This window comes from Cervus canadensis, chromosome 2, assembly GCF_019320065.1.
Source record: "Cervus canadensis isolate Bull #8, Minnesota chromosome 2, ASM1932006v1, whole genome shotgun sequence".
Classification (NCBI taxonomy): Eukaryota; Metazoa; Chordata; class Mammalia; order Artiodactyla; family Cervidae; genus Cervus; species Cervus canadensis.
In genome coordinates this window covers 49,088,954-49,107,744 of record NC_057387.1, presented here as the reverse complement: position 1 = coordinate 49,107,744, position 18,791 = coordinate 49,088,954, and the positions used below count along the sequence as shown (strand labels likewise).

The following is an 18,791-nucleotide window of genomic DNA, read 5'->3' as shown; positions in this document are numbered from 1 at the left end:
GGCCTCCTTGAGGAAGTGACTTTAGGTTGACACCAGAGTATGGGATGGAAGGAAAAGAGAGAAGAGCTCACTACAGAAGCAGAGAGACAGACGGAGAGAGGAAACAAGGCACTTACCAAAAGTAAGTGGCTGGAGATGGGAGCACTGCAGGAGGGGTGGTTGGAGCTGAACATAGATAAATCACATAAGACTTTGTAGTTCATCCTAAAAGTTTTGATCTCTATCTTTAAATAATGGGAAATAATTGAATGGTTTTAAGAGTGTTAACATGATGAGATTTAGCCTTTTTAAAAAAGATCACTCAGGTTTCTCTGTGGAGTATGCGCTTATTCCTTCCACTGGTTCTCAGGAGAAGGAGAGCCAAAAACATGAGAGTGAGCAAGATTTGCACTAACTCATTCCTGAGTTTCATTTCCTTTGACCTCTCTTAGCTCTATCATGGTGATGGTCACACCAGAGGTCTATACCTGGGTTACACCCTAAGTCTTACTTTTGTGCTGCATGATGAGGTTTTATACAATAAAAACAAGTATTAAATCTAAATAAAGTAAATGCTGTGGTATTAACTCTTCCATACAATTCTTGGTCATTGGGTTACTTGGAAACAAAGACTAAACAAACAAACAAGCCAAAAAAAAAAAAAGACTTTCTTTGAGTAAGATTCTTTCTGATGTAAAAATGCCTACAACTCATTATTTATGTTGACCTCTAGTAGTTGTGACTTTCTTGTGAACCCTTGGTCCTGATGACCTTTGCTCCCACATGAAAGAGACTGGATCAAGCCATACCAAGTTGTTAATGACCCTCAGATTTATGCTTCAGGAAACTGGAGTTGATTGGGTTTTGATGGGTTTATCAAGCAGTTCTCAGCTGTTTTTCTCCTCCCCTCCCTCAACCACTCTTCCATCTAGGAATGAATATTAAGGAATTTAGAAACACTGTTTGCAATTGGATCCAAAGGCAATTACTGTGCTGAATACATTTTTCGAATTCACTCCCACAAATAATGAGGAGGTACTGGCCAAGACTCTCAAAATCCAAACTGTCCCCTTACCCAGCTGTTGTGAAATACATCATTAAGTGCCATTTTAAACCCAAAGAGCTCGTGTTGGCTCCAATCTCAGGTTTTACCAAATGCTAAGCACTCACTACTTTCAAGAGAATGGAGTTTTGGGGAGGGTGGTAGGAAAGTATGAAAAACAATGAAAACATCACAAGGCAAACTCATGAATCCTCATGACAACATGGAAGCTAATCCGTTGATTTGTTTTGACGGTACACGCCTTTAGGGCGGCGCTCCTACTCCTATATCCTTCGCTCTCTGTACCCGGCCTGGCTCTCAGGAGGAAGCAAGCAGTCAGCAAACTTGCACTTGGTGCACGAAACACCCAGGCCCCAGCCTAGGACCTCGGAGCTCAGCCCTCAGGCACCCTTCCAGCCGTCGGGAGCCAGGCTGGGTCACGTGACGCGCTCCAGCCAATGGGCCCGCCGCCCGCAGACCGTCGCGGATAAAGGCGCCTGTCGCTGCCCGCTAGCGGCCGCCATTGGGGTGAGAGCTGGCGGCGACGGACTGTGGAGAACTGCTTCCCTGCACCGCTTCATCTTGTGCAAGCTGAAAGGAGCAATCCGAGAGGTCCTTTCCACAAGGGGTAAGGGAACCCCAGCAGGAAGCACTACTCTGGAATCCAGGCCCTCGCTGTCACCCTGGGTAGGGAGTAACCGTTTTTTTCCTTTTCCCCTCTCCTCCCCTCCCCCATCAACATTGTGCAACAGAAAAGGCAGTTACAGAGGCCATCCCGGTGTGTGGCTGCGGCCCAGGTGAGCTGCCGGTTGCTTTCCTTTGGTCTTACCAGCGGCAAGCTCCTTGCCCCAGTGGGCCCTCTAAAAAAAAAAAAATTTTTTTGTTTTTTCTCTTAAACCTTTGGTTCTTCCCCCCCCACCTCCACCCGCCAAGGAAGGAGTGGGGAAAGGGAGGTTGGGCGAGGGGGGTTGGGAGTCTAGTTGTGCAACCGCCTCCCATTTTGAAAAACACTCATGTTCTTTGTAGTTCTCGTAGGTCTTGGATTGGTGGATCGCTGCTTGTAACTGTAGTTTCGTGAATGAAGGAGAGAGCAAGGAGCTTTAGATGTAGCTGACGTTTTAGTTCTGTTTATTCTGGGCGTCATCATTTGGGACAGGAGATTTCTCGTCCTTGATTCATTAATCCATTCAACTTAACGTTATTGACTAAGCCCTTGGAACATATTAAAGCCTCTGTTGGGTGTTGCGGAATCTGGAGATGGGCCTGGCCTCAAGGCCCTGGCTTGTGTTAATAATTAAAATAAGGTATGTACAGGGTGCTTTGGGACCTGTGGGAAGCGCCTGTAGGGTTGGAAGGCAGCCTGGGAGGCTTCTGGGTAGGGGATTACTGATCTGGGTCTTGAGACCAATAGAAGTTAGTCTGAAGAGTGAGGTGAGCTCTGATGAGGAGGAGAAATTTTCCAGAGGCTTGGACATGCTGTGAGTACAGAGTAGGGTGGGACAGTGGAGAAGGGCACATTTTTTAATGTGACTGGCACCGTATTGGGAGAGTAGCAAGAGATGAGTCTAGTGAGGTAGGCAAGGGGCTATAAGAGGATTTGTCTGTGTATCATGAAAGGCTATGGGTTGAACAGTATGAGCTTAAGTTGATGAACAAAAAAATCAAAACATCCCCATTGCATTAATTTAGGTGGGAGATTATAAGTGATTGAATGAAGGAAGTGGTTTGGAGATAGAAAATAGGAACACTTAAATATTTTCTGAATATGTAAACTTATATTCAGATAAATTGTTTAGAGGTATTTGATACTTGAAGAGCCTGAGAACTGCAAAAAGGGAGTAAACAAGACCTCTGGGGGATATTAATGGGTTAAAGAAGATGAGATTATAATTCCTTTGAAATTCTAATCTGACCCACCTATTTGTTCCCTTAGCACCCTCTTCTTATCTCCATCACAGCAATAATAATATGTATCCTGTTTATAAATCTTTGTGAAGAGATTACTGTATCCCCATTTCCTAGCTCAGTCCACCATTGTAGGTGCTTTGTAAATATTTAATAAGTGAACAAACAGAATCTGGGGAAAGTGGTATCCTGGAAACCAGAAAAGAGTTTCAGGAGAATCACAATAGACTGGTGACAGATACAGCTGAGAGGTCAAGTAAGGTATAAGATTCAAAAAGTATCCATTGGATTAAACAAGTGAATATGGTAAGTATTAACTTCAGTCTAAGGGCAGTTTTAGAGGAATGGCAAGAAAAAGTCATGTTTGAGGTGGGGAGTAAAAACATCATTTTTCGAGGTGCTCTGATGTGAGATACAGAAGAGAAGATAGAGACCCCAGGGACAGAATAGGATCAAGAGAGGAATTTTTAAAATTGAGAAAGTTTATCTGGCCAGTAAGCTAGTATAGAAATACTTAAGATGTAGGCAAAAGAGAGCAAGTGTTATTCTAGAGTATCTGGGAAAAGAGTTCAGACAAGAAAATTGAGGGACAAGCAGATGAGAAGATTGAACTGTTATGAAGAATATACATCATCTACAAATCACCTGTTTGACCTTATTAAATGAAGCCTAAAGAAACCATTTTCTCCCTTGAACTGGAGATGTCTAGCAGTATTTGAGCTCATCACAAGGGCAGATTACTTTTGACCTGAGTCCTAGAGGCATCAGGTATTCAAAATCCACACTTACCATCACTTTTATTCAGGATATACAGGAGATAAGAGTGTTTGAAAAAAACTAAGGATTAAGCGGCCTTTCACAAACCTAATAAAGACAGAAAGCCCAAATACAAAAAAAGAATGCTTTGAGGGATGTAACACCAGAGGGATATAACACCAGAGGTGTATAAGCAAAAATAACTTAAAATAGGGAAGGAAAGATAGCTTAAATTTAAGGTATACAGTGTAATGATTTGCTTTACATACATCATGAACTGATTATCACGATACATTTAGTAAATCCATAATCTCATATAGGTACAAAATTAAAGCAATAGAAAAAAAAGTATTTATTCTCATGATGAGAACTCTTAACAGAATCCAAGTTCTTTATGCTGTACTGCTTCCTTGCATGTGTGAGATCTATGAACTCAACCAGAAGTGTCATCATTACAACAAAATAACCTATTCTCTGACACTTATCAAAATAGAAAATATTTTTAAACAATCTTTATTCAAAACATCAAAAAATTTCAACTCTATTTTACATTGAGAAGTAAGTGTGAAAAAACAGTTTCTAAAAGGAAATGCAAGAAGTTGCTAAGAGTTTGAGGAGGGGTATCTGGTTAACTGGAGGACAAAAATGGGAAACTTTGTTGTGTACTGTTCAAACCATGTGGATGTTAAAATTCAAATAAACAATTTTTATGAAATCCATAAATGGTATATTGTCAACACTCAGTTCTTAGTGATATGAGATTTCATCTACCCATGCTATCTATATATCTTTGAAGAAATATATCCATGAGTAAAATGTTAAAAGAAATAAGATGACAACTCATCATAAACATTAGAAACAACAGTGGATTTTCACATAGGCAGTAATAGGTTACAGTTTATGCATAGTTGCCAGCAGACTTGTAACTCCATCGTTCAGTATGTTGAAGTATAAGTGATTTTAGATGAGTGGTTACCTTGAAGTAACCAATCTATTTAAGTGACAAATTACTTCTGACACCTTACTGATTGTGACCTACCATTATGTCAATAATGGTAAATCTTTGGAGGCTATGTTGCTAGACCATTATGCTGGCATTTTGTGTTTACTCTTGGTTATTAAGAGTAAAAGCTAGAAAGAATAAAAGTCTTCGGAGAATGTAAAATAAAACTGAGCTATCTGACAGAAATTTGCCAGTTATCTTTTAAAGCCACATGAGCTTTTAAAAGGTTTTTAAATAAGGAACAAAATAGGGATTGGTTTCTCCAGTGGCTCAGCTGGTAAAGAACCTGCCTGCCAGTGCAGGACATGCAAGTTCTATCCCTGGGTCAGGAAGATCCCCTGGAGAAGAAAATGGCATCCCACTCCAGTATTCTTGCCTGGGAAATCCCATGGACAGAAGAGCCTGGTGGGCTACAGTCCATGGGGTCACAAAGAGTACAAGCACACACACAGGGAACTCCCTGGTGGGCCACTGGTTAGGACTGTCACTGCTGAGGGCTCAGGTTCATCCCTCGTAGAGGCTGAACTAAGACCTCACAAGCCTTGTGGTGTGGCTGGGAAAAAAAACAGGACTAACATAACTTTGAATACTAAGACTAGGATAATTATAAAGCAGTTTTATAAAGGAGTTAATACTTAGTCCTCTATTGCTGGATAGTTTCACCTCACACTAGAAACCAGGACCTCCAGCCAAATAATGCAGAGCACTTCTGAGATAATTATCAGATTACCAAATATTTGCTCTTTTTTTGCCCAGTGATGATTATCAGAGCTTTTGTCCATAGTCCATCTGCAGCATTAAGTCACAATGTACTTTATTATTAAAGATTGCTGACATAGAAAAATGGATAAAATAGTACAAAGGACCCCTGTACAACACCAACAGTTGTCAACATTTTCCTGTGTTTGCTTGTCTATATAGGTTTTCCCCCCAAATCTTTAAACATTTCACAAATGTGGCTATTCACACTGAAGTTTTCATTTATTTATTTTTTAATTGAAGGATAATTGCTTTACAAAATTCTGTTGATTTCTGCCAAACATCAGCATGAATCAGCCATAGGTATACATTGGAGAAGGAAATGGCAACCCACTCCAGTGTTCTTGCCTGGAGAATCCCAGGGATGGGGTCGCAGAGTCGGACACGGCTGAAGTGACTTAGCAGTAGCAGCATGCATATGTCCCCTCCCTCTTGAGTCTCCCTCCCCACCCCATTCCTCTAGGGTTGTCACAGAGCCCCTGTTTGAGTTCCCTGGGTCACACAGCAAATTCCCATTGGCTGTCTGTTTTACATATGGTAATGTAAGTTTCCATGTTACTCTCGGTACATCTCACCCTCTCCTCTCCCCTGCTCCCAACCCGTGTCCATAAGTCTTTCTCTATGTCTCCACTGCTGCCCTGCAAATTTCATCAGTATCACCTTTCTAGATTCCATATATATGCATTAGTATATGATATTTTTCTTTCTCTTTCTGACTTACTTCACTCTGTATAATAGACTGTAGGTTTATCTACCTCTTTAGAACTGACTCAAATGCATTTCTTTTTATGGCTGAGTAATATTCCATTGCATATATGTACCATAGCTTCTTTATCCATTCATCTGTCAATGGACATCTAGGTTGCTTCCATGTTGTAGCTATAGTACATAGTGCTGCAATGAACATTGGAGTACATGTGTCTTTTTCAATTTTGGTTTCCTCAGGGCGTGTGCCTAGTTGTGGGACTGCTGCATCATTTGGTGGCTTTATTCGTAGTTTTTTAAGGAACCTCCATACTGTCTTCCATAGCGATTGTATCAGTTTACATTCCCACCAACAGTGCAAGAGGTTTCCCTTTTCTCTACACCCTCTCCAGCATTTATTATTTATTGTTGTAGACTTTTTGGTGATGGCCATTCTGACTGGTGTGAGGTGACGTCTCATTGTAGTTTTGATTTGCAGTTCTCTAATAATAAGCAATGTTGAGCATCTTTTCATGTGTTTGTTAGCCATCTATATGTCGTCTTTGAAGAAATGTCTGTTTAGGTCTTTTTCCCACTTTTTTGATTGTTTTTCTGGTATTGTATGAGTTGCTTGTATTTTTGGGGAAATTAATCCTTTGTCAGTTGTTTCATTTGTTGTTATTTTCTCCCATTATGAAGGTTGTCTTTTTACCTCCTTTATAGTTTCCTTTGCTGTGCAAAAGCTTTTAAGTTTAGGTCCCACTTGTTTATTTTTGTTTTTATTTCCATTACTATAGGAGTGAGTCACAGAGGATCTTGCTTTGATTTATGTCATCGAGTGTTCTGCTTGTGTTTTCCTCTAAGAGTTTTATAGTTTCTGGTCTTAAATTTAGGTCTTTAATCCATTTTGAGTTTATCTTTGTGTATGGTGTTAGGAAGTGCTCTAATTTGAGTCTTTTACACATAGCTGTCCAGTTTTCCCAGCACCACTTATTGAAGAGGCTGTCTTTGCCCCATTGTATATTCTTGCCTTCTTTATCAAAGATAAGGTTCCCATAGGTGTGTGGCTTTATTTCTGGGCTTTCTATCTTGTTCTGTTGGTCTATATTTCTGTTTTTGTGTCAGTACCATACTGTCCTGATGGCTGTAACTTTGTAGTATAGTCTGAAGTCAAGAAGGTTGATTCCTTCAGCTCTACTCTTTCTCAGGACTGGTTTGGTTATTCAGGGTCTTTTGTGTTTCCATATGACTTGTGAAATTTTTTGTTCTAGTTCTGTGGAAAATGCCATTGGTAATTTGATAGGGATCAAGTTGAATCTGTAGATTGCATTTGGTAGTACAGTCATTTTCACATTATTTATTCTTCCAACCCAGGAACATGGAATATCCCCATCTGTTATTGTTGTCTCTGATTTCTTTCATCAGTGTCTTATAATTTTCTGTATACAGTTCTTTTGTATCCTTAGGTAGGTTTATTCCTAGATATTTTATACTTTTTGTTGCAGTGGTCACACTAAAATTTTTGAGCATGTATTTAAAGTAAACTTTTTTTCCTTACATAATTGTCCTACTATTCTCACACCTATCGAACCAATTCCCTCATTATCTCCAAAAATGTCTTTTTTTTTTTTTTTTTAACTACACCACACAGCACACAGGATCTTAATTCCCCAGCCAAGGTTGAACCTGTGCACCCTGCAGTGGAAGTGTGGTGTCTTAACCACTGGACCTCCAGGGAAGTCCTCGAAAATGTCTTTAATAGTTGCTCTCAAACCAAGATTTGACATAGGGTAATAAGTTGAGTTCAGTTATTATGTCTTAATTCAGAGCAGTTTCTGATTTTCTTTAAGTCTTGAGTTTTTATTAAAAAAAATGGGCCATTTGTCTTATAAAATATTCCATGTTATAAATTTGTCTCATGATTTTTGTTTTATTCTAGCACTGTCAAAAAAACTTTTCTGCTGTGATGGCAGTGTTCTGTAGCTGCACTGACCCATACGATAGGCACTAGGAATATGTGGCTATTAAACAGTTAAAATGTAGTTGAACTTTTTTAAAATTAATGTTTTGGTTGCGCTGGGTCCTTGCTAACGTATGTAGTCTCAGTAGTTGTGGTACCTGGGCTTAGTTGCCCCAAGGCATGTGGAATCTTCCCCAACCAGGGATTGAACCCATGTGTCCTCTGCATTGTCAGGCAGATTGTCAACCACTGGCCCATCAGAGAAGTTCCGAGGCTAAATTTTTAATCTTGGTAATTTTGGTTAATTTAAATTTAAAGTTACATATGGCTAGAGGCTATCATACTGTACAGCACAGCTGTAGCCATTGAATTTTCTGTTACAAAAATGTTAAATCTATAAGCTTGTTACAGATTTTTGGTAAAAATTCTTTATAGATGCTATGTAGACTGTAGTTTGTCTTGTCTGGACATGTGTGTGTGTGTGCGTGTGTCTGTGTGTGTCTTTTATCCCAATACATAGTATTTAAGTCTTTACTAGTTAGTACTGTTTTCCTAAATAATACAAAAGCCTCAGTTTTGGATTTGACTAATTTGGTACAGATGTCTGATTAAAATACCACAATTAAGAAAACGTGGACAAGTGTTGAAATAAAACGGTCATATGAGGAAGTGGTATGAGTAGTTATGGGTATATCGAATGCAAAAGGGAACAATTTTAAGAGTGTTGCTAGCCATTACAAATACTACAGAGGAGTCTGGGGAGATAACTGAGGAAGGCCAGAGAGGGATTTGGAATATTTCAAAATATGTTAGTGATCTTGGGAGAGCAGTTTCAGAAGAGAGCTGGAGAAATCGGATGGATATATTTGACCTTCACAAAATTTTTTGCATCCAAGGGTTTTTTGTTTGCTTGTTTTAGAGCAGCTTTAGGTTCACAGCAAAATTGAAATATACAGAGATTTCCCATGTATTTCCGGCCCCAGCACATACATAGTCTCTTGTTAGGAGCATCCTGAAACAAAATGGTATATTTGTTACAATAGATGAACCATTTTGTTCATCTCTATACTTTTCAATTTTGTTGATACAACATTATAATTTAAAATCTGTTGTTTGTATTAGGGTTCACTCTTTGTGTTATTCTTCCTAAAGATTTAGGCAAATGTATAATGGCATGTATCCATCATTATGGTATCATACAGAGTATTTTCATTACTGTAAAAATTCTCTGCTCCATTTTTTTCATCCTTCTTTCTCCCTACCTCCTGGCAACCACTGAGGTTTTTACTGTCTCCATAGTTTTACCTTTTCCAGAATGTCATATGTTGTTGTTGTTGTATTTAATATTCCTTTATGTCTTTTTGTGTCTGTATAAATCATTTCTTTTTAGCACTAAGTAATATTCCATTGTCTGACTGTTGCTTCACAGTTTATCCATTCTGCTGAGGAACATCTTTATTGCTCCCAAGTTTTGGTAATTATGAATAAAGCTACTATAAACATCCACATACAGATTTTTGTGTGGAAAGGTGTTTTTAAGAAAAATAATTTTAAGATGCTGATTAGAACATGTTTGTAGGCAGAGATATCAGCAGAAGTTAATAACAGATAAACACACAAAAAATGAGACCTTAAGACAAAGCAGGAAGCAGAACCATGTGTTGCATAATCTTTATTTAAGTAAAGGAAAGCCTTCATAAACATAATAAAAAAAGAAACATATAATAATGGAGATAAAGGAATAATGAAACAATAGGTTTCTGGAAAAAGGAAAAGAAGATCCTTATGGAAGAGAGGTGAGGCACTTAGGAAATAAGAAGAAATAGACTAGGAAATAAAAGAAACCAAGAAATTAATGTTTAAAGTTTCTTATAAACTTTATAGGATCTGAGATCATTTGCAAATGGGTATAGTGAGGCTGAGGTTTTTTTTTTTTTTTTACTTTTATATCCCAGTTGTAGCATGTGGGATCTTAGTTCCCTGACCAGGGCTCAAACCATGCTCCCTGCATTGGGAGCCCAGAATCTTAGCCACTGGACTACCAGGGAAGCCCTGAGGCTGAGACTTTGAGGAGTGGAACAAATTTGAAAACGGTGTTTTATAATTGATATACATTCATTCATTCATCATTATTGTTATTTTTTGAAGACAGATTCCTGAGCAGCAGGAACTAACTTAGAAGTAAAATATTCTTGATTTCTCTCCCCACTTCTCCCTATATAAACAAGTCATATCTGCTCTATCTCTAACATAAAATTGAACCTGGACACTTTAATTCAGCATATGTGGGCTCTGTCTTATGCACTGAATCAATGCAAACAAGGTCCATAAGCTGAAACAGCGTTTACATTTTGGGGATTAAGGGGAGGGTTGGATTGAAAGTCTGACAGTGACAAGTAGGTAAAAATAATAGTAGTGAAGAAGGTATTAGCTGATAAATTAGAACTGGGGAGGAGCTAGTTAAGTATGCCTATTTAAAATGAGAATGTGAAAGAAAGGTCACTCTAAGGAGCTGACAGTTTTGAATAGATCTGGAAGAAGAGCATTTCAAGCAGAGTGTAAAGGCCCAGAGATTAGAACTGGCTTGATGCAAAGAACTGAAAAAAGAGGATGGCTGGTGTGAAGTGATTGAGCTGGGAGAGTAGGAAAGGAGGTGGAAGGAACAATGAACCAGGCCTTGGAAGGTTTCAGCTGAGTCTGGGGGTGATGGTGTTAGTCTTTGTTAAAGGATGGTCACTGGGGCTAGGGTCATAGTGGTGGAAGAAATGAGAATTTGAGATTTATTTTGGAGGAGGAATCATCAGAGAAATAAAATCAAAATTACAGTGAGATCCCATCTTACACCCACCAGAATAGCTAAAATGCAAGCTGTCCATAATACCAAATACAAAGATATGGAATAACTGGAATTTTTAGACTATTGTTGTGTATATAAATTGGTACATTTTGGAAAACTGGTGGTATCTACTAAGGTTGAACATATACATAACCTTTGTCCCAACAGTTTTACTTCTGGGTTTATACCCAACATAAGGCATGTACATATACACTAAAGCATTTCATGGCATTGTTTGTCATAGTTAAATATTGGAAAACCTAAAAGCCCCAATAGGAATGGATAAATTTTGATATGATTTTACAATAGAATACAACAGGCAAAAACACAGATAAATCTCAAAACAATATTGGTTAAAAAAGCCAGATACAATGTAACACATAGTAAACAATACTATATTTATGTAAAATTCAAAAACAATCACAATTTAATGTAGGGATAGAAGTCATCCTAGTGGTTATCTGTGGAGAAGGGAGGATGTAGTGATTTGGATATTCAAAAGGTAGGCTACCTTTAAATAATTACAAAGCTAGAATAAGTGCCAGTTTCAGTTGCAACACTGAAATAGCACCTTCTTTCTTTTCAATGACTTTTTATTGAGTTCTAGTGCGTATAAGATGAGAAAAGTGAAATGGTGAGAGACTGATAATCATCTCCAAGTTAATTCATTTTGATGTAGTGGTTCTTTTGCTTAGTGGCTCAGTCATGTCCGACTCTTTGTGACCCCGTGGACAATAGCCTGCCATGCTCTTCTGTCCATGGGGATTCTCCAGGCAAGAGTACTGAAGTGGGTTGCCGTGCGCTCCTCCAGGGAAACTTCCCATCCCAGGGATCAAACCCAGGGCTCCATCATTGCAGGCAGATTCTTTATGGTCTGAGCTACCAGGGAACCCCAAGAATACTGGAGTGAGTAGCCTATTCCTTCTGCAGGGGATCTTCCTAACTCAGGAATCGAACTGGGGTCTCCTGCATTGTAGATGGATTCTTTACCAGGGAAGCCCCAGTAGTGGTTCTTAATCTTAACTATACATCAGAATGTCCAGGGAACTTAAAAAAGAAATAACGCAGATTCTCAAGCCATATCTCCAGAGCTTGGGACCTAGAAGTGGGTTTATTTAGATACACATTCTGTAGACAGTGATTCTCTGAAAAGGCAAGACAACCTTGGGAGAAATACACTCCACAGACAGTGGGTGGGCCATCTCAGAAGGGCACTGGTATTTTTTTAAATGATCCACAGTTCCTCACACCCATTACAATGGCTACTATTAATCAAAAGAACAGAAAATAGCACATGTGAAGATGTGGAGAAATTGGAACCCTTAGATGGTAGGAATGTAAAACAATGCTGCTGCTATAGAAAACAGTATGGGATTCCTCAAAAAATTAAAAATTTCCATATGATCTAGCAATTCCACATCTGCAATTGTGGGGATATATCCCTACAAATTGAAAGCAGGGTCTTGAAGAGGTATTTATTTGTTGTTTAGTCACTAAGTCATGTCTGACTCTTTTTGCGACCCCATGGACTGTAGCTCACTGGGCTTTTCTGTCCATGGGATTTCCCAGGCAAGAACACTGGAGTGGGCTGCCATTTCCTGCTCCAGGGGATCTTACTGACCCAAGGATTGAACGTGCATCTCCTGCATTGGCAGGTGGATTCTTTACCAGTGAGCCACCTGGGAAACCCATATATTTTTTTTATAGCAGCACTATTCACAGTAGACAATAGGTGGAAACTACTCAAGTGTCTGTCAGTGAATGAATGGAGAAACAAAATGTGTATACATACAATGGAATATTATTATTAAGATGAAGGAAATTCTTACACAGGCTACAACATGGATGAACCTCAGACCTTATGCTATGATAGATAGTGAAGTGAAAGTCACTCACATGTGTCCGACTTTTTGCAACCCCGTGGACTATACAGTCCATGAAATTCTTCCTGCCAAAATGCTGGAGTGGGTAGCCTTTCCCTTCACCAGGGGATCTTCCCAATCCAGGGGTCGAACCCAGGTCTCGCGCATTGCAGCTGGATTCTTTACCAGCTGAGCCACCATAAGCAAGTCACAAAAAGACAAATGCTGTGTGATTGTACTTATATGAGGTTACTGGAGTAGTCACATTCATAGAAACAGAAAATTAAACAGTGGTTGCCAGGGGCTGGAGAGAGGGGAGATTTAGGAATTGTTTAGTGAGTATAGTATAGAGTTTCAGTTTTGTGAGATGAACAAGTTCTGGCGATTAGTCGCTCAAAAATATGAAAATGCTTTTGAACAGTATGCTTAAAAAGAGTTAAGATAGTAAATTTTATGCTGTATGTATTTTGCCACAATTCTACAGCAAGAGTTGAAAACTAACACTGCTTTAATGCAATATATGTGTGTGTGTGTGCATATACTGGCTAAATGTTAACATTGATCTCTAAAAATGGACAATTTATTTAATAATCATACTTTTCATTTTGCTGATACACTTGGTAGTACCTTTGCTCTTTTATCCTTAAAGTAATAATATTGTCTAGGGAAGTTAGATACCATCTCTCTGAAATATTCATGAAGCTCTAAATTATTCTATGTTAGTTGTAGTAATATGCGCAGTAGAATTTTAACATTTGTCATTTTTCTTCCTAATAATTCACTTTTAAAATAAATCACTTTATTTAAATTAGCCAGAAAAATTCCTTTGCCTTTCTCCCTTCGCTAATTAATAGTTGTAGAATAAACTGTATACTCACATTACCTTTAATATTCCCTATTACTTCTTTTTTTTTAACCAGGAATTTATAGACTTTTCCTGCTAAGACCTCAATTTGTGTTTAAGAAAGGCAGAAAGAAATTATTGTAAAACACTGGAGTAACTTAAATCACCCAAAACGAAGGCATACATAATGAAACAACTTTTAGTACTTACATAGAAAAAGGTTCGTGTTTGTTTTTCAAATTGACTAATTTGTTTTTTTTTTCTTTTTTCTTTTTCTGTCCTAATCATGATATGCTTTAAAATATGAAATCTACTTTTGAAGGAAACTTTTCTGTTCCTATAGAAACCATTTTAAAGGTGCTTTGAAAATAACTCCATTTTTTTGTTGTTGTTTTGGTTTCTTTTTTTTAATAGGATAGGTACCTGTAGACAACACTAGAATATAAGGATTTGAAGCAGTTGAGAATGTCTCTGCCAAGTCGACAAGCAGCTCTTGTTAACCCTGCACCACCAGAGTACATAAATACTAAGAAAAATGGGCGATGGACAAATCAGCTGCAGTATCTACAGAAAGTTGTCCTGAAGGCTTTGTGGAAGCATAGTTTCTCCTGGCCTTTTCAGCAGCCTGTGGATGCTGTCAAACTAAAGTTGCCTGTGAGTATGTCTTATAATTATGTTTGTTTAAAACAAATAAAGCCCTGTAAATGTCCACTGACAGAATAATATTATGAAATATATTTAATAAATTATTCAGCACCACTAAAGAATATCCCAATGAATATTTTTTCCTTAGCCAAAAAACTCATTTTTCTGAGGATTGAAATTCTCATTTTAGCAATTTCTGGTAAATTATAAGTATATGCTTTCTTGTTTATAGCATATGTTCTTGATTTTTTATGTAAGGTTGTCTTACATAAAGAAGACAAGTTAATTTGTATGAATTTTAGAAGCTCCTTCGCCAAGAAGTCACTCTCGACAATTCCTGGCAGACACAGGTGCTTCATGCACAGAATTCAACTTTAGGTCTTATGTTAGAAATTTTTGTGCATACTAAGTCACTTTAGTTGTGTACAACTCTTTCGGACTCGATGGACCATAGCCTGCCAGGTTCCTCTGTCTATGGGATTTTCCAAGCAAGAATACTGAAGTGAGTTACCATGCCCTCCTCCAGGGGATCTTTCCATTCCAGGATTCAAACCCACCTCTCCTGCATTGGCAGGCAGATTCTTTACCACTAGCACCACCGTTTAGCCATCTGATAGTAGAATGCTTAAGAATTTGTAATGTAACTAGTAAACTATGGAGCTGATATTGTACTCATAAATCCTAGTTCCTTTTTCTTCATGCCCTTTACTTGTTATTTTCCAGGATGGTTCTACTCTTTTATTGTTTTGTTATGCTTTCTATTTTGTTATTGGCTTTTGTTTTTCTTCTCTCTGAAGAAAAATGTCATGGTAATCAACTTTGTTTCTTATCACAAAAGGTTTTATTTCCATATTATGGCTTTTAAAGGTAATCAATTTCTGTCTCTAGTTACAGATGTTTAGTTTCTTAAAATTCTTTATGTACCAATTGTTGTGAATTCATTTTTACAACTAACATTTTGAATTTCTTCTTACACCACAGGATTATTATACCATTATAAAAAACCCAATGGATTTAAATACAATCAAGAAGCGTTTGGAACATAAATATTATGTGAAAGCTTCAGAATGCATAGAAGATTTCAATACAATGTTCTCAAATTGTTATTTATACAACAAGGTCTGTAAGCCTTATGCCATACATGCTAATTCTTTGCTCTTACATAGAGGAGATGTATATAAATGAACAAGTGTGTGGATTTCAAATTTCAAGTATTGATTTGGGGTACATTACATATTTGTAAAAATACTGTTTTTTACTTTATTTCCTAATTTTCACATAGCAGTATTTGTTCATTTTGTTGTGTGAATAGCTATAATGGCTTATTACATTTTAAAAAAATAAAATACCAGTGATCCTGGTTTCTGTGAGTAAAGTGTTATTTCAGAATGTTCTCATTTACGCTTCTGCTACTTTAGTTATAAGATGAATGATAAATCTTATTATATGCTAAACTTAGTTAAATTTTTATGGTATGGATTGCTAGCTATAACCTAAGAAGCCAAATGAATGATATACTTCTAAAATTCATACAAATTAACTTAAACTTCAGACATGTTCTGTTTTATCCCAGCGGTAGTATTTGCATTTATGTTAATGTATTAGCCTGTATGATAATATATGTGTACATTGTGAGCTTAATCTTCACTTTTATTTTCATCCATAAAATTGGATTTGTGTACTCAGTCTTCCTCCATATGGGATTCCCATTTCCCTAAGTACAGCATCTTTTTCAAGTGGTCCTATCACATCTAGAAATTTTTAAAATTTATATCTCATTTATTCAGATACTGAAATGTAATAGAAATGTTGGTTTGGCTTCCAAGGTAATCATCAGTGCCACCTTATGTGTAATAGATTTAAGACTATAGTCAATATGAATTTTTTAAAAAATCATAACTAATGGTGTTCTGACAATACCATTGGTAAATTCATTTTAATTTAACAATTCTGAAGAGTCCACTTACATTTAATTTTTTAAAAGTTCAGTAATTTTCCTAAACTATTAATAGCTAACTTAGAACTGTGTCTCCACTTTAGGCTTTTGCTTTGTAATTTACTTTTTTCTCAGTAGTCAAGTAAAGCAAGTTGAAGACTTCTAAGCAGATAGTTAAGATTTAAAAACTTAGCTCTACAGTGTCACTTTATTGCTTAGTTAATTGAAAATTGAATCACATCAAGTCAAACCATGAGGTACTTTCCACAGCCATGAATATGTTTTGTTTGTAGCCTGTTTGTAAGGTGGAAATTCTGATTTCTAATACTTTCGTGTATAAGTAGATTGGTTGGATTATAACCCTCTAGTGCTCAGAAAGGCATCCCCAGTCCTTTTTAGAAGTTAAAGGGGTAGGATGTTAGAATTTTAAGTGTGAGCTGCTATACTGTTTTCTAAACTTAATTTAGAAGCAATAAATACTGTTTAGTAAATACTAAGAGTACTATGGCACTACCTTCACTAAGGTAGCCTGAATTATAGAAATTTGATACAGTGGCCATACTGTGTAAACTTATGTTGCATTTTGTGTATTTTCTAGCCTGGAGATGACATTGTTCTTATGGCTCAAGCTCTAGAAAAGCTGTTCAGGCAGAAATTATCTCAGATGCCACAAGAAGAACAAGTTGTGGGTGGTAAGGAAAGAATAAAGAAAGGTAAGCGAGAAAAAGTTTATGTTCTCTTTCTTTGTCATATCTATTTGAATGCTTGTGGATGTATGTATAAGTTTGATGACTGGAACTAAATAATAAATCCCTGGGAGTTCCCTGGTGGTCCAGTGGTTAGGATTTGGTGCTCTCACTGCCAGAGGAATGAGTTTGATCCCTGGTCGGGGAACTAAGATCTTGCAAGCCATGCAGTGCTGCCAAAAGTAAATAAATCCCTGAAAGGAGACAGACATCTGGAGGTCCTTCTGCATCCTATTATATTGGTATAAAATGTCCCTTTAAACAATCTGAACCTTGAGCACAAAGATGGCTGTCGTAATGACTGTCACACGAGATTAGGGTTACATCGATTATGGCCTTGCAGCCAGGTTTCCTGTAGAATAGGGCCATTCTCATTGTTATTGTTGTTGTCTAGTTGCTAGGCTTCTTTGTCCATGGGATTTCCCAGGCAAGAATAGTAGAGTGGGTTGCCTTTTCCTTCTCCAGGGAATCTTCCTGACCCAAAGATTGAACCCACATCTGCTGCATTGGCAGGTGGAGTCTTTACTGCTGAGCCACCTGGGAAGCCCTATGCCATTCCCATCATAGTGGGCACCAAAGAAATCATAGTTGCAATTGCTATTTTAGTGGATCATGTATCTGTGTTGTATTAATGAAGAGGGCCAAAATTGCCAATAATTTCTGTACCAAAAGATCCCCTAGCTAAGAATGAAAAGTTGCTCTTGGGTTTGAAGATTCTCTTTTTCTAATTCTTAACTCAAAACTCTAGGAGGGAGGGGAATTTCCCTGGTGGTTCAGTGGTTAAGACTTTGCTTTCCAGTGAAGCGGGTGCAGGTCTGATCCCTAATTGGGGAGCTAGGATCCCACATGTCTTGTGGCCAAAATAACATAAAACAGAAGCAATATTGTAACAAATTCAATAAAGATTTAAAAGTGGTTCACATAAAAAAATGTTTTTAACTTTAATGGGAAATGTTTTACAGCTAATATCATAATATTTAAATAAGAAATTATAAAATTAATCTTAGGTGTTCAGAAGGATTATTGAAGAGGTAAACCAAGACTGTCACAGTTCAAATGTTGGTTTATCTTTGGGTCACTGAAGCTATAAACCTTGGTTAAGTTCTGTAATCATTCCATGTTTCTTCATCTATGATACCTGGAAATTATTTAGCTTTCATTTTTATAAATATTTGTAAGGTATATGTTAAGTGCCTGGGACATAGGAAACTTGTTCCACTTCAGGGGATGGTTGAGGTTGTTTTATTGATAGTATGATATACTTTTTTCCTAGTTGTTAATAGATCTTTCGGGTGGATCATGACTTATAGCTTACTTTCATCCATCCTGTGAGATAGATACTTACTGATTAATAACTTTTTATTTTATTCTTATTTTTGAAAAAGATTGATCTTAAGTCTTACAGAATAAGCCTAAGCATTATAAAACTTCTTAAAATAATAAGGCAGTGCATTAGAATAACTGTCGGGTGAAATTACACATAGCATGTGCTGTGGTTTGAGTGAGAAAGTGACTTGCACTGGAAAAGCTGAAGAAGGCTTTAGAGGTGATAGAACTCAAGTTTGAGAAGGTGTAGATTTCCAAGTGACTTTTAGTAGAAGCTTTCTATTGCTTAAGTCATGTTATTTTTATGCACGTTGGTAGGTAAACTGCCATACGATGGTAGCTAGTCTAAATAATGTGATTACATGTTGATACTTTATGGCAAAGAAAAAACTTTGCCATAATTGAATTGGTGTTGATTTATTGATTGAACAGATATTTAGGTACTTCTTATGTACCAAAACACTATTCTGAATTAGAGTTTACATTTTAGTAGTGAAAGATATACATA

At 37.4% G+C, this 18,791-nt stretch overlaps 1 protein-coding gene across 1 annotated transcript in view; it reads left to right on the top strand.

The window, feature by feature from the left end:
• The first annotated feature begins 1,537 nt into the window (after window positions 1-1,537).
• The window catches only part of BRDT (bromodomain testis associated), a 54,027-nt gene continuing 36,773 nt past the window's right edge, over window positions 1,538-18,791 (top strand). Inside the window, exons 1-5 of the mRNA XM_043447275.1 lie at window positions 1,538-1,708; window positions 13,707-13,850; window positions 14,045-14,284; window positions 15,257-15,394; window positions 16,810-16,924. Of these exons, the coding sequence (XP_043303210.1) occupies window positions 14,096-14,284; window positions 15,257-15,394; window positions 16,810-16,924 (442 nt within the window). The 5' untranslated portion in view covers window positions 1,538-1,708; window positions 13,707-13,850; window positions 14,045-14,095. The remainder of the gene's footprint in view (window positions 1,709-13,706; window positions 13,851-14,044; window positions 14,285-15,256; window positions 15,395-16,809; window positions 16,925-18,791) is intronic.